This window comes from Lycium barbarum, chromosome 6 (genome assembly GCF_019175385.1).
Source record: "Lycium barbarum isolate Lr01 chromosome 6, ASM1917538v2, whole genome shotgun sequence".
NCBI classification, from domain to species: domain Eukaryota; kingdom Viridiplantae; phylum Streptophyta; class Magnoliopsida; order Solanales; family Solanaceae; genus Lycium; species Lycium barbarum.
This window is the reverse complement of record NC_083342.1, coordinates 127,395,606-127,409,179: the sequence shown is the minus strand read 5'-3', so window position 1 is coordinate 127,409,179 and position 13,574 is coordinate 127,395,606. Positions and strand designations below refer to the sequence as shown.

Genomic DNA, 13,574 nt, shown 5'->3' with positions numbered 1-13,574 from the left:
TTAAAACACATGAAAAAGCCTAGAAAATTTAATATTTATTATATACAGTGTAATTTTTTGCCTCCGCTCCTAGAAAGGATTACTTCAGAATTCATGGCATTCTTTCTTGGCTATAAGTGTCCTCACTCACCTAAGCATGTACGGTTGAGGCTAATACTATCACCTCGATCAAAATGGTTTGGGTTTTCTAACCCCTTCTCCATCCCACGTTTTAGTATACATGTAGTTCCGCTTAATTAATTGCAGGAAGAAAAAAAAAAGTATATAGTAAAAAAGCAATTTAAGTTCCATACATCGACAATGCAAAAGTTTTTATACAGAAACAGGGAATGGGGAACCCATGAGCAACAGCAAGCTCACTCGGTAAATGCTTTTATTTCTTGATATTGCACACCACTGACAATTCGATTTTGCAGCTTGCGCTGACTGAAAGAAACTACAAAGAGTACTATTAAGTACATAAAAGGGGACAACATATATGCATTAGTTGAATGAATTAGTTGATTGCAGAGCAAACTTTACGAATTTCACCATTAGTCCCTGTCTTAACTTCAATATTGCTCATTTTAACCATGGACCTGCCGAATTCCACGCCAAATGTCAATCCAAGCAATCCCCTAATACCTAAATACCTTTGCACAAAGACCTTGGTGGAAGCATCGGTCCATAGTTTCTGGTCCGATTCCAGAATTCCACGACCACTCCTTAGGTTGGAGAAATACGAGTTGTCGAAATTGTTTTCGCTTCCAGTGTCTAGTGCCACACGCTTCGAGCCATCTCCGTTTTGTGGACATAATGCTCGAAGCTGAGGAAGAAAAGATGCATCTATTGAAGGGTCAGGGCCACCAGTGGAGTTGAAATTGTATAGCCTGTAGCTGAAGAATTGGCAAGCTGAGGTTCCAATTGTGTGCCCACCTAGCCACACAAAAATAAGCATCGTTAATTATATGTACTTTTCCAAATAATTCCACTTTTATTTGACAGGTTGCCTGTAGTTTTTTTTTTCCTCTGCAATATTCAATGATCACTAGTGTCAAATGTATATGTTATGTTACACTTACCAACAAGGGTGACAAGATCTTGAGTGTTGAGACCCTTTGCAGCAAACTTTTGCTTTTGAGAATCGACAGACTCAGTAAAACCTGGCAGATTAGCAGCGTCTGCTGCTCTTGAAACTAGTCCATCTCTACGTCCCGTGGGCACAGACCAAGTCAGTCCCCTAGTCTGCATCAACAACAATAATATATTATTACGAAGGACTTAAATATTTAATTATGAAAACCCGTTTTGCCATGAGTATTTTTCACTTTTTTTCAAAAAAAAAATCTTTATTTGAGAATCACCCTTTGATTATAAAAATTCCAAATACAACTTTAACTTTCAGTTTTCAACTTTTTCACTTTCATTACATTCAAACATTCAAATATTCTCCATCTTCGACTCCAACTCCAAAATTCCAAATAAAGTGAAAAATATTTGGTTTTCATGGCCAAACGCACACTTAGTTTATTTTAAATGGTTATAGTAGGTAAGTTGTAACCTGCAATATGATCCACGTGACTAATTTCATCTTCGATATACTGTTACGTATAGTTACCTAAATGTTATCTTTTAGGTGATCTAATAGTAATATCAAATTTATGTTACTTTCTACAGAAGTTAAACTCTATTACCGATGCATGGGACCATAACCAAAACATACACTACGTTCTTTCATGCAATATCCATTTAATTTTGTTGGTTAAATCTATGTTAATCGTGTTATGAATATAGAGGGAAAAACAAGGGAGAGTATGTTAAATTATTACCACACGAACGGAATCACGGGCAGCAAGAGCAAGAATGTCAGCACATGAAACAATTCCGGGACAAATAGCTTCAATTTGCTTCTTAGCATCATCAATAACCTCGTATCCTCTCAACAATGTATTCGGGGGAGCGGTTTTCTCTGTGCCAGCACCATCAATGAGGATGGAACCATCACAACCTTGTACGAAACAATCATGGAAGTGCATTCTCAGCAACCCCGGTGCCACCGTTGGATCAGATTGAAAATGAGACCTCACCGTCGATTGAACTATGAATTCGGCTCTTGGGCACGTACGGGAGTAAAATCCAACACGAGTCCCTTGTCCTAATACCATAGTCACATCTATCGCTAGCACGAGAACAACAATAATCGTAACCATTTTGTTAAGTGAATTGTAATAGTACTCCATGGTTTTATATATGTACTGCGAATAAATTTCTACTCTCTTTTTGTACGTTTCTTAATGATTGAAATTCTATAAGAAACCTGGACATATTTATAGGCACGAGCTAGTGATGGGAGTAAGAGACCATGAGTAAGCAAAGTCGGCTAACTGCAGCTGAAAATGACTACATGGGCCTATACGCGTTTGATTTTTTTCTTCTTTGGGGAGTAATTAATTGTTGGTGGTGGATCAAGAATTCAACGTTGTTTGGGGCCATGAGTTGGCACGCAACTAATCAGCAACCTTGATTCTATCTTATCTCTTTTAGTCAATACTCGATAGTTTGTCATTAAATTGAGAATTGCATGTCTTTTCTATGGTAAATTTGGACATTTTTTATTATGTAACTCATATATAACTATTATTAGTTGTGTTAGACCATTTTTTGTCTCACAAAAAAGTGGTTTCAAATTTGTGTACACAAAACTATAAGATTTGGGTTAACTTTTTGTGAGACAAAAAGAAGGCTCATACAACTAGTGGCACTTGTGTGAGACACATAATAAAAAAATTTGGTAAATTTGTATATATAAAATGTAACTTGATATTTTTATATATGTTTTTTTTTGGACAATTATAGTTTTCTATTATCATTGCAACCGGTGACGGAACCACCCTAGGTGTACGTTAATGACACACTTTTATTGAAAAATATTACTATGTAGATTAGTAAATAAATTATGTGTGCGCGTATATATATATATATATATATATATATATATATATATATATATATATATATATATATATATATATAGTGTGTGTTGAATTTCTTTAACATTTTCTTTCTTTACTTTTTTTATATTTTGATTCTCATCGATAAAATTGTCGTCAGGTACAACTAGCAGGATGAACTTTCTTTTAAAGAATGAATTAATTATGGGTATGGGTGTCAAACAATGATAAGTTAATAATGTGAAAATGTTGACTAAAGAAAAGGCAGAGATTACGAGAAATATGAGGTCAACCCCCCCAAAAAAAGGAAAGGCATTATTCAGAGGAGCACTTGCTGGATTTTAGCTTTGCAAAAGAACAATGGAGAGTTTCACGCTTACTTTCGGTTCCATGCATGGATCAAAAAGATCTCGTCACTAGATGTTGGTATTGGTAATATTGCAAATTGATTTAGTGCGTTAAAGGTTTGTTGGTGACATTGCAAATAGAATAAACCGCAAGGCAAATTGAGAAATGACATATGTTATTTGTGAGTTGTGCAAAGAGATTTTCATAGTACTAATAATTGACCAGTCCATTTTACTTTGTACATGTATGGCACTGACAATAGACGGAAGAAAAAATATTGATTTTGTTTCTCTAAAATTTAAAAGCATAAACCTGAATTAAAGAAAATTGAGTAGCAGTGCAGTGCTTCGTTAATTATCCCTATAAATCAGAGAAAGTTTGAGGAGACGATCCAAGAGATTTGGCATGGAGTAGAAATGTTTGTACGTACACAATTACAATTAATAGTAGTACAAAGTATGCTCATAAATCATTTCGCTTAACAAAGTAGTGCATAACAAAGTATTTTTAACGCTCATGCAGCTGGTCCTTGAAAGATGTTTTACTGTATGGTACTAATTTTATCTCGACTTTAACTCATATACATAGATAGTATAAAGAAACTTTTATGTTATCAAGCCATTCAAAAAATATGTATTGATATTTTTTCATAAGAAAATTGAAATCTGTAATTTGAAAATAAAACAGGTTTATATTACGTGCTACAATAGATAATTATTATCGGATAATGAAAAAATGTCTTTACACTATTGGCATAATATATAAATTAAACTCGTTTCTAAATTGCTATTTTATTGGCGTAATTAAACAAAGTTGTCTTTTCGATCGAGGAAACTGCAAGAATGCAGCAGGTGGATATTAAGTGCGGGTTATTTTAGACCTAATTTCTTTTGCTTGATCTTTTGGTAAAAGGATTTACTCTCACTCAATCCCTATTTATAATTCCTCCTATATATTTGCCTAAGCTAAAATCATCATTTGTGTCTACTCCCAATTAGAAACAGACAGGAAAACATTTACCTGGCATTGACATTCTGTTTTACCACTTTAAATTTCAACTTTTCATAATAGTGAAAGTGTGAAACTGTGAAAACACGCCAATTAATGCATATATGCCAATTGAGAAACTAGTAACGTGCTGTAGGGCTGTGGGCCAATTAGACACAAGGACATCTTACTCATAATTAATACTCATAATATCAATCTAACAACTTGGCTTTGCTATTGACCCATAATTACTTGTTTATGCAACCAGAGCCCAGAGGTTTATCTCGTCACTTGCGTAGAAATATCACAATCTATTCACATGCTGTCACGATAAAAGGACGACCCACAATTATAGTTGGGAAGGGATAATATACCACATATATTGATGTGATATTTGATGCTAATTCTGTAGCACATTTCCAAAAGTCAAACTGATTTGTGGTATTGTAAATAATATTATAAATAACATTAGTGGCGGGATAACAAATTTCACTAAAGAGAATTATAATATAAAAAAGTAAATATATACAAAAAAAGTTAAAAAAAATTAACATATAATACATACACTATTTTATCTATTTACTCAGTGTAATTTTTTAATAAAGAAATGGCAAATGGCACTCTTTGGACAAGTGTGGATCCACCCAGGGTAACATATTCCATGCAATAAGGAACAATTATCGGCTTGAGTGATAATTCCAGAAATTTATTGGAGTAGTTGTTTGTTTTGAGTGTGTGGAAAATTGCAAATACGTACCATAGGATTCTTATGTCTATGATTTGGATTAAATTAAGATTAATTACGACCTTATTCTTTTAATATGGAACAAGTTTAAAATGAAAAATGAATGACCTTCAATAACTTAATTAACGTCATCAAAGGTTATATTAAGTTGGAATTTCTCCATGTTCATCATTATTGATACTCAGCTGCAACTATTATAAGATGTGATAACAAAAATTTAAGAAAAGTTGAAATAGAATAAAATGCTACTAATAAATACTCCTTCGCTTAGTAGATGTTTTATAACAATATGGTCTGCAATTGAGACTTACTCAAGCTCATATTTTCTCGAAAGAGATATCATAGAGATCACGTGATTGCTGTTGATTCTTAGTATTTTAAGTTTTCCTTTTATTTCTCGTTCTTTATTCTGAATTTGCATTGAAACCCGACTAATTTAAATTTTACGCATTATAGGATTCATTCAAGGAAAGCGCTCCCTACGTGCCTATAGTTAACAATCCAGGTGGTCCTACCTACCTCACTTTGGCAGCCAAAAAAGACATAAGAAAAAACGAAAAAAGAAAAGTAAACAGAGAGGCATTAGTTTCCTTTGTATTTGTATATAATACTAGTTAATTTCAGTTTTAATATTTTTTATTTTAATTCAATTTTTATGTTACATGTATTCAGTAGGAACTTAAATAGTTTTGTTCTTAGGTCAATAAAACTACGTTGGAAGCATTTCCGCTTCTAATTATATTTTCTAAATTTTCAATTTCATATTATATTACAAAAAATTCTTATTTTGAACTTGAAATCATGAAACATTTTTTTTCTTTTTACGGATGTTCTTCAATTATTTAGTTTTAATCGTTGTTGCTCCTCCCTATACTTGTTGAGTACGTTTTCCTAATTATTTTGGGCGATCTACCTTTTTTTAAAAAAAAAAATCTCTGCGCTTTTTCTGATACCTTCCTATTTAATAGCCTAACATAATTATAGTGGAAGAATAATTTTCTCACTTTAAACTTGTATTTTCGTTAAAAATTGTATGTTACGAATTTGATGTCTTTTCCTTTGTTTTTTTTTTGTAGCAGAATGTATATAATGATAAATTTTAAGCCCCAAACAAAATTTTGGATAAAATAAATAAAATTTTGATGAACTCAAAGTATTTCTATTCCATGACAAGAAATACTTATATTTTCCAAAAATGATTTTACTAGAAATAATTTTAACTTTAAAATTTAATTTTATCCTTAATGAGATTTTTTATAGCCACACAAATATGCTTAATATGTTTTAAACCACAAGTTTCAAATGCTTTTCTTTCTTAAGCTTCAAGTGGAACAAATTCAATCTCTTTTTTTTTTTGGAGAGGAGGGGGGGGGGGGGGGGGGGGGAGCGAGCAATCAAAGAATGAATCAAACCAAATGATTGTTCTAGAACGGCTATTCCTCATATGCCACCTAAATTGGGACGGCGAGGATACCAAAAATTACCATGCTCATTCTATAATCTAATTTGTCTTATAAATTTTAAAAGTTTAAATTTACAATTCAAACTTCATATTATAGAAATAAACAATAAATTATTTTTAATACTACAAGTTACATATAGAAAAGTAAGTTAATTTTACTAATGATCGAATCCAACATTTACCATAGGTATTCAACGGAATTAATTTTGCTAATACCACAAGAATTATATATGCTAATATCAAACAAAATCTCAATTTAATTTATTAAGCATAACTTGAATTTAGGCTTAATACCTAGATAGACCCTTAAATTTGACATATTTTGTAAGTTAGACACTCAAACTTGCCTAGTAACTGGATAGACACTTTAACTTGGCACGTATGTATTTTGTGAACTCCTGCATCCAAAAACCAAGTGTGTGAAAAACACTTGCTAATGGCGTGACAAGTGAACCTATTATTTAATGTCACGTGGAATATAAAACTAAAAAAATGACTAAATATAAAACTAAAAAAATGACTAAGTGTAAATAAAAGGTTTTAAAAAATGAAAAATTGCAAAAAGGAAAACAAAACCCACTTGTTCTTCAACCCCACGTTAGTCGTTCCCCGTATCCCTATGTCGTCCACTCCCCCAATTTGTTTTCAATTTCTATTTGTCCCATTATTGTAAAATCTTCTTCTTCATCGTTTTTTCTCATATAATAATCAGCTCACCACAACATTTCTCTTTTATTTATACCATCAGAAAATGATGTCGAGTTGTCGACAATAGAAAAAACTTCAGAGGAATTAAACAAATTATATTTGGACCTTTCATTCCCAGGTGGAGCATCGTTGCCATGCAATCGAATTGCAAAAGTTAACCGGAAAGCGATCAATTCATTGCAATTTGGATTTTCAATTTTAAGTTTGAAATTTGATATTTTTAGATTCCTATTAATCCGGCTCTTTGATCTGAAGTTGTTTTGTGTTTGAGTTTTTGAAATTCGATATTGTTGTGCTGGGTTTTTTTTATTCATGTTGCAATCTGTGGGGAGAACAAAAATTGCTATTAATCCGGCGGCAATTGCTAATTGTTTTTTACTAGTTTAGGCGGCTCTTGCCATTTTTCTCCAACGGCCACAAATGAATGGAGAAAACAAGATTTTAGGGGCCTTTATCATTTATATATAAGAAAAAATATGAATATTTGTCATGTCAATTAATTTTAATAGCATTTCACGCTCTTAGAATAGCTTTTCATGCAAGTAGTTCGCCACATCAGATTTTTGCGTTTAATGAGTACATATTTGTCAAGTTAAAATGTCTATACTAAATAAGTTTGAGTGTTTAACCTAGGAAATATGTCAAATTTAAAGATCACCTAGCTATGAAAGAGAAAGGTAAAAAGAAGTGGTTTAAATGGCTGCCACTTGGAAGTGATGTATGATGACATAATAAAGGGTAATATGGTCAACACAGGCAAAATCTTACACCATAGCTATATCTTTTAAGCCAATCATGTTATTACCTTTGAATTGAAATGATAAAACTGCCCTCCAAATCCTAATTGACCTGCTGTGTGCCCGTTGGAATCTAACAGAGACTACATACATATACAAGCAACTGAACAAGTTGTAACTCTCGTTCTATAATTCTAAGCAGGCATTCCACTACAGTGTCAGTGGTGTATGCAGTTTTTAGGTTATCAGTTCACATGAACCCAATATTTAATAATACACAAATATACATACGGGTATATATTCTTCGCTAACATGTAGTACTACGTTTATGTTGTTTCCAGCAAAAATAGGACATTAATCTCAAGGTGATAGGTTTGATTTAAGGGAACATCGTGGCAGTGTTTTTGTCTTATAGAGTTTGCCGCAAGACGAGCTCTTTTTCTTTTACTAAGTAGTCGCGTGTCTGCTGCAATTGCAAGGAGAGACGAGGAAGGGGAAAAAATTATATACTGAGATATAACCACAAAAAATCATCAAGTAATTATCGTGTTAAATTTGATTCCAAACATTGCAATTGTTTAAGATTATTTAAATTAAGCAACAGTTGTTACACACAAATCAATGGATTGTCTTATAGATCATCTAGTTTACTAAGCCCTTAACATGTGGTGTCTCTTCCCATTTGAGGAGACAATGCCTAGAAAAAGATAGCTTAATTCAAGGAAACACAAGTATGTTGAAATAGGTATAGGGAAATGTATTTCTTGCTAAAATGACCTTGAAAGCCAACTAGTCAAAGTTGAGTGACGTTTTGGAAGACAAAACAAAGTTGAGTGACTATGGTAAGCAACTCCCATAAGTTGAGGGACCAGTCAAGCTTCTAACTCCGTAATTATATTCAAAATCATGTAAAGAGACTACAAGTAATGCCCTCAACTAATTTGGGACTCTTAATGCATTCGTGGGAACCTCAAGGCTAGACATTTAGAGCACGGTCAACATATATCATGGTATCTCATGTCTCTCTTTGATACAATGTTAAGAAACTAAACCTCGGCCCAGCTGAACCAAAAAAAAAAAAAAAACTAGTCATGAGATAAAGATTACCCAAAAGCCATATCAAGAGATCGACTATAAATTAACATATGAGGCTCTAAACAAATACTACATTTTACAATAGATTTTTAATATGGTGCATATAATAGAGTTGGATGAGGCTCCTCTCCATTTTTCTTCTTTCCATTTTTCTCAAGTTCCAACTTAGATTAAGGACACATGGCATAGATAAAAATTAATGACTAAGATTCAATTGACTAAAACAAAGTCCAAATCATGATTTAGATAATTAATAACTTGTCCATAAATAAATATATTAAAACTTTTCTCTCTCTTCCTATTTTTTTTCCCACAGCCGTATCACTCTTCTTCCAATTTTACCGAACGCTTTTATTCATGAACTGGTTCGAAAAAACTCAATTCCAAGGAAGCTGGCTTATCAAATGAAGATATAAAATTATGACGGGGATAGTTTACACTCCACTAACATCAACCAATATAATGGTATATTGCTTCTAGGAATAGATATCACTTCTTCCACTACATGGAAATACCACTGTATGAAGGCTGAAAGAGGGGCAAGTTTCGTGGCATTTTCTTCAGAAATTTTATTAGGCTAGGCTAATTGTGTAGAGACGAGGTTGATAAATCTGAGTTGCTAAAGTTAGTGATGAATTATTACAAAAACGCTAATCATAGATTTAATAAGAATATATGTGAATAAGACAATCATAGTTTTCTTATGATTAAGGCACCTAGCTATTAAAAATATTAAAGTGCCGTATCCCTCATATATACCTATTTTAAAGAGAAAATTTCAAAGAAAAAATGCAAACAAATGATTAACTCAAAAAAAAATGGAAGATAAATTGTAGGTCATTAACTCAAGTAAAATTGGAAGAAGACTGATGCGGCTGGGGAGAAAAAAAAGAAAGGAAGAAAGAGAAAAGTTTTAATATATTTATTTATGGACAAGTTATTAATTATTTAAATCATGGTTAGGGCTTTGTTTTAGTCAATTGAATCTTAGCCATTAATTTTAACGTATGTCATGTGTCCCTAATCTAAGTTAGAACTGAAGAAAATGGAGAGGCGATGGATCCAATAGAGCTATAGAGAGTGGTATTTTCTAGATTTTATGAATTAACAGCTTTAAAAAACGAGCAACGACTGCTTTGAGCACAGATACTGGCCATCGATTATAAGTTGCAAGATCCCATGCCATGTCATCAGAGACTTAGTTGCGCGTGCCATCTTCAAATTCATTACATATTTTTTCTCTCTTGTGCGTAATCGACCGTCAATTAGATCAGGTCCATGTAATTAAGGTTTGTCCAGTAGGAAAGCTACCCTTTGCAATTGTCACAATCTTAATCAAATCCTCCTTTTGAACTAACTCATCAACGTGACTCTGCATGGTTTCAATCATTTTCATTTGTCTGTGGACTTTACTATCATGCGATACTTTTGGATGACTTCTCTATTAAGTACTCTTGTAGCATCCTCAATAGAGAAATCCAAAGTTTGTCCAAATTTTACATAAATTATCAAAGGGATAGAAATATACTTAATATATTCGGTCACTTTCAGGATTACTTCAGTACTTCACGGCATTCTTTCTTGGCTATATCCTCACTCACCTAAGCATGTATGGTTGAGGGCTTGAGGCTAATACTGATGCGGCTGAGCAAAGAGTATATAGTAAAAAACTAATTTTAGTTCCATACATCAATAATGCAAAAGTTTTTATACTATTGAGTAGGCCTGTGCACGAATCGCTTCGGTTCAGTTTAGGCCATCATCGAGTTGAAATTTAGAATTTCGAATTTCGACTTTCTAAAATTTTCAACCAAACTCGATCCATTCTAGGTTCAATTCAATTAGTGTTTTATTATTTCGGTTCGGTTACACAAATCGATTTTTTCGGTTTATTCGAAATTTAAAAAGTAACTATTTTATTTCAGTTTTAGAGTAAACATAACAAAAAATAATAAGATCCTAAACTTGCAGCCTTATAACCAAGACATTAACCAAGAAAAAACCATAAACTTGCAAGCATAATAGCATATAAATAGGAAAACAAGAGCTTGACAACTTGTGCAAGCATTCAAATCCGCCAACACCACATTACATATACCAAATTAGTCATATTAGTCACTAGTGGCATATAAATTTGGTTTGTTCGGATCGGTTCGGTTGATAATTAAAGTCAACCGTATCCGAACCGTTAAATCGTAATATTTTACAATTGCATTTGTAAATCGAAATCGAATTGTATTATCCAAATTGAATTATCCGAATTGTTTCGAATCGGTTCGGAAATTCGGATTGAACCGATTTGTGCACATGCCTACTATTGAGGTAGTTTAACATGCAAATAATAGGTAGTTATCATTCTAGATTATCATTAATGTTTTATCATAAAGTTTCGCTTATAATTTTACCTGGTCTGATTTTATAGATATTTTTTCACTGTTCATAAAACATAAAAGTCGTAGAAAATCAAAAGCTATGGTAAGAGAAGATGTCAAAAAGCAAGAAGAAAGAGAACAACTTAAAACTTTTCTTGATTTTCTTCGCGTTTAGGTTTTGTGCATTTCTAGTGTATAGATATTTACACTATCTGGCCATGTTCACTTAAAATATTCATAACAAGTTTGATACAGTAACCTAGAAAATAGAAAAATAACATACTTCAACTGTTTAAATTGACCTAATGGTGTAATTTTTTTTATTTTTTTATTTTACAGCATTAGTATATACTTAAATCCATTTTCTATTAGTTCTGTTTCCGTCTTCGGGGAATAAATTAGGAGATTACTTCGGAAGTATGGAAAAGAAAACAGAAACAGGGAATAGGGAACCAATGAGCAACAGCAAGTTCACTCGGTAAATGCTTTTATTTCTTGATATTGCACACCACTAACAATTCGATTTTACAGCTTGCGCTGACTGAAGAAACTAAGTACAAAGAGTACTATTAAAAGGGGACAATATTTATGCATTAGTTGATTGCAGAGCAAACTTGACGAATTTCACCATTAGTCCCGGTCTTAACTTCAATATTGCTCATTTTAACCATGGACCTGCCGAATTCCACACCAAATGTCAATCCAATTAATCCCCTAACACCTAAATACCTTTGGACAAAGACCTTGGTGGAAGCATCGGTCCACAGTTTCTGGTCCGATTCCAGAATTCCACGGCCACTCCTCAGGTTGGAGAAATACGAGTTGTCGAAATTGTTTACGCTTCCAGTGTCCAATACCACACGCTTAGAGCTATCCCCATTTTGTGGACATAATGCTCGAAGTTGAGGAAGAAAGGATGCATCTATTGAAGGGTCAGGGCCACCAGTGGAGTTGAAATTGTATAGCCTGTAGCTGAAGAATTGACATGCTGAGGTTCCGATTGTGTGTCCACCTAGCCACACAAAATCAAATCAAACATAGGTTAATTATATACACTTTTTCAAATTTACTTGGTCCACTTTTACCAGGCAATTACTTGTAGTTATTTTTTAAAACTTGCTCTGCAATATTCAAGGATAATTATAGTAAAACATACAGTATATCACTGTATACGATATGTTACTTACCAACAAGAGTGACAAGATCTTGAGTGTTGAGACCCTTTGCAACAAACTTTTGCTTTTGAGAATCAACAGACTCAGTAAAACCTGGCAGATTAGAAGTATCTGCTGCTCTAGATACTCGCCCGTCTCTACGTCCCGTGGGCACAGACCAGGTCAGTCCCCTCGTCTGCATCAACAATAGTACTAGATTATTACGAGGGAATATCAATTTTATATAATACGATAAGTACAAAAAAGTTACATTATCAGTATATTTTAACTAGTTATAGTAGTTAATCTGCATTTTTTTTGGGTACAAATTCCACTTTTTGATAGACTTATATATAATTATCTTTTAAGTGATCTGACAGGTTAAAATTTATGTTACATTTTTCAGAAGTTAAACTCTATTAACGATATATGCATGAGAGCATAACCAAAACACAAGACTACGTTCCTTCATGTAATATCCATTTAGTTTTCTTTGTTAAATCTATGTAATTTGTGTTCTGAATTTAGAGAAAAAAAGAAGGGGGAGATATAATATTAGTACCATTAGAACCGAATCACGGGCAGCAAGAGCAAGAATGTCAGCACATGAAACAACTCCGGGACAAACAGCTTCAATTTGCGTCTTAGCATCGTCAATAACCTCATATCCTCTCAACAAGGAATTTGGGGGAGCGGTTCTCTCAGTGCCTGCACCAGCAATGAGGATGGAAGCATCACAACCTAGTACGAAACAATCATGGAAGTGCATTCTCAGTAATCCTGGGGCCACCGTTGGATCAGATTGAAAATGAGACCTCACTGTCGATTGAACTATGGATTCGGCTCTTGGGCACGTCCTGGAGTAAAATCCAACACGAGTCCCTTGGCCTAGTACCATAGTTACATCTATGGCTAGCACGAAAATGAAAATAAACGTAACCATTTTGTTAAGTGAATTGTAATAGTACTTCATGGTGTTATGTAATATAAATAATTTTCTACTCTCTTTTTGTACGTTGCTTAATGATTGAAATTC

The 13,574-nt window shown here is 33.2% G+C and overlaps 2 protein-coding genes across 2 annotated transcripts; both read right to left on the bottom strand.

The window, feature by feature from the left end:
- Nucleotides 1-265: 265 nt before the first annotated feature.
- On the bottom strand, nt 266-2,294 carry LOC132598776 (peroxidase N1-like). The gene is made up of 3 exons (XM_060311850.1): nt 1,809-2,294; nt 1,062-1,224; nt 266-915 (listed from the first exon to the last, which is right to left on the bottom strand). The coding sequence occupies exons 1-3, from the start codon at nt 2,217-2,219 to the stop codon at nt 497-499; spliced, it is 993 nt and encodes a 330-aa protein (XP_060167833.1). The 5' UTR covers nt 2,220-2,294; the 3' UTR covers nt 266-496.
- Nucleotides 2,295-11,829: 9,535 nt separating this feature from the next.
- On the bottom strand, nt 11,830-13,574 carry LOC132598775 (peroxidase N1-like). The gene is made up of 3 exons (XM_060311849.1): nt 13,101-13,574; nt 12,572-12,734; nt 11,830-12,396 (listed from the first exon to the last, which is right to left on the bottom strand). Exons 1-3 carry the CDS (start codon nt 13,509-13,511, stop codon nt 11,978-11,980), a joined length of 993 nt encoding a protein of 330 aa, XP_060167832.1. The 5' UTR covers nt 13,512-13,574; the 3' UTR covers nt 11,830-11,977.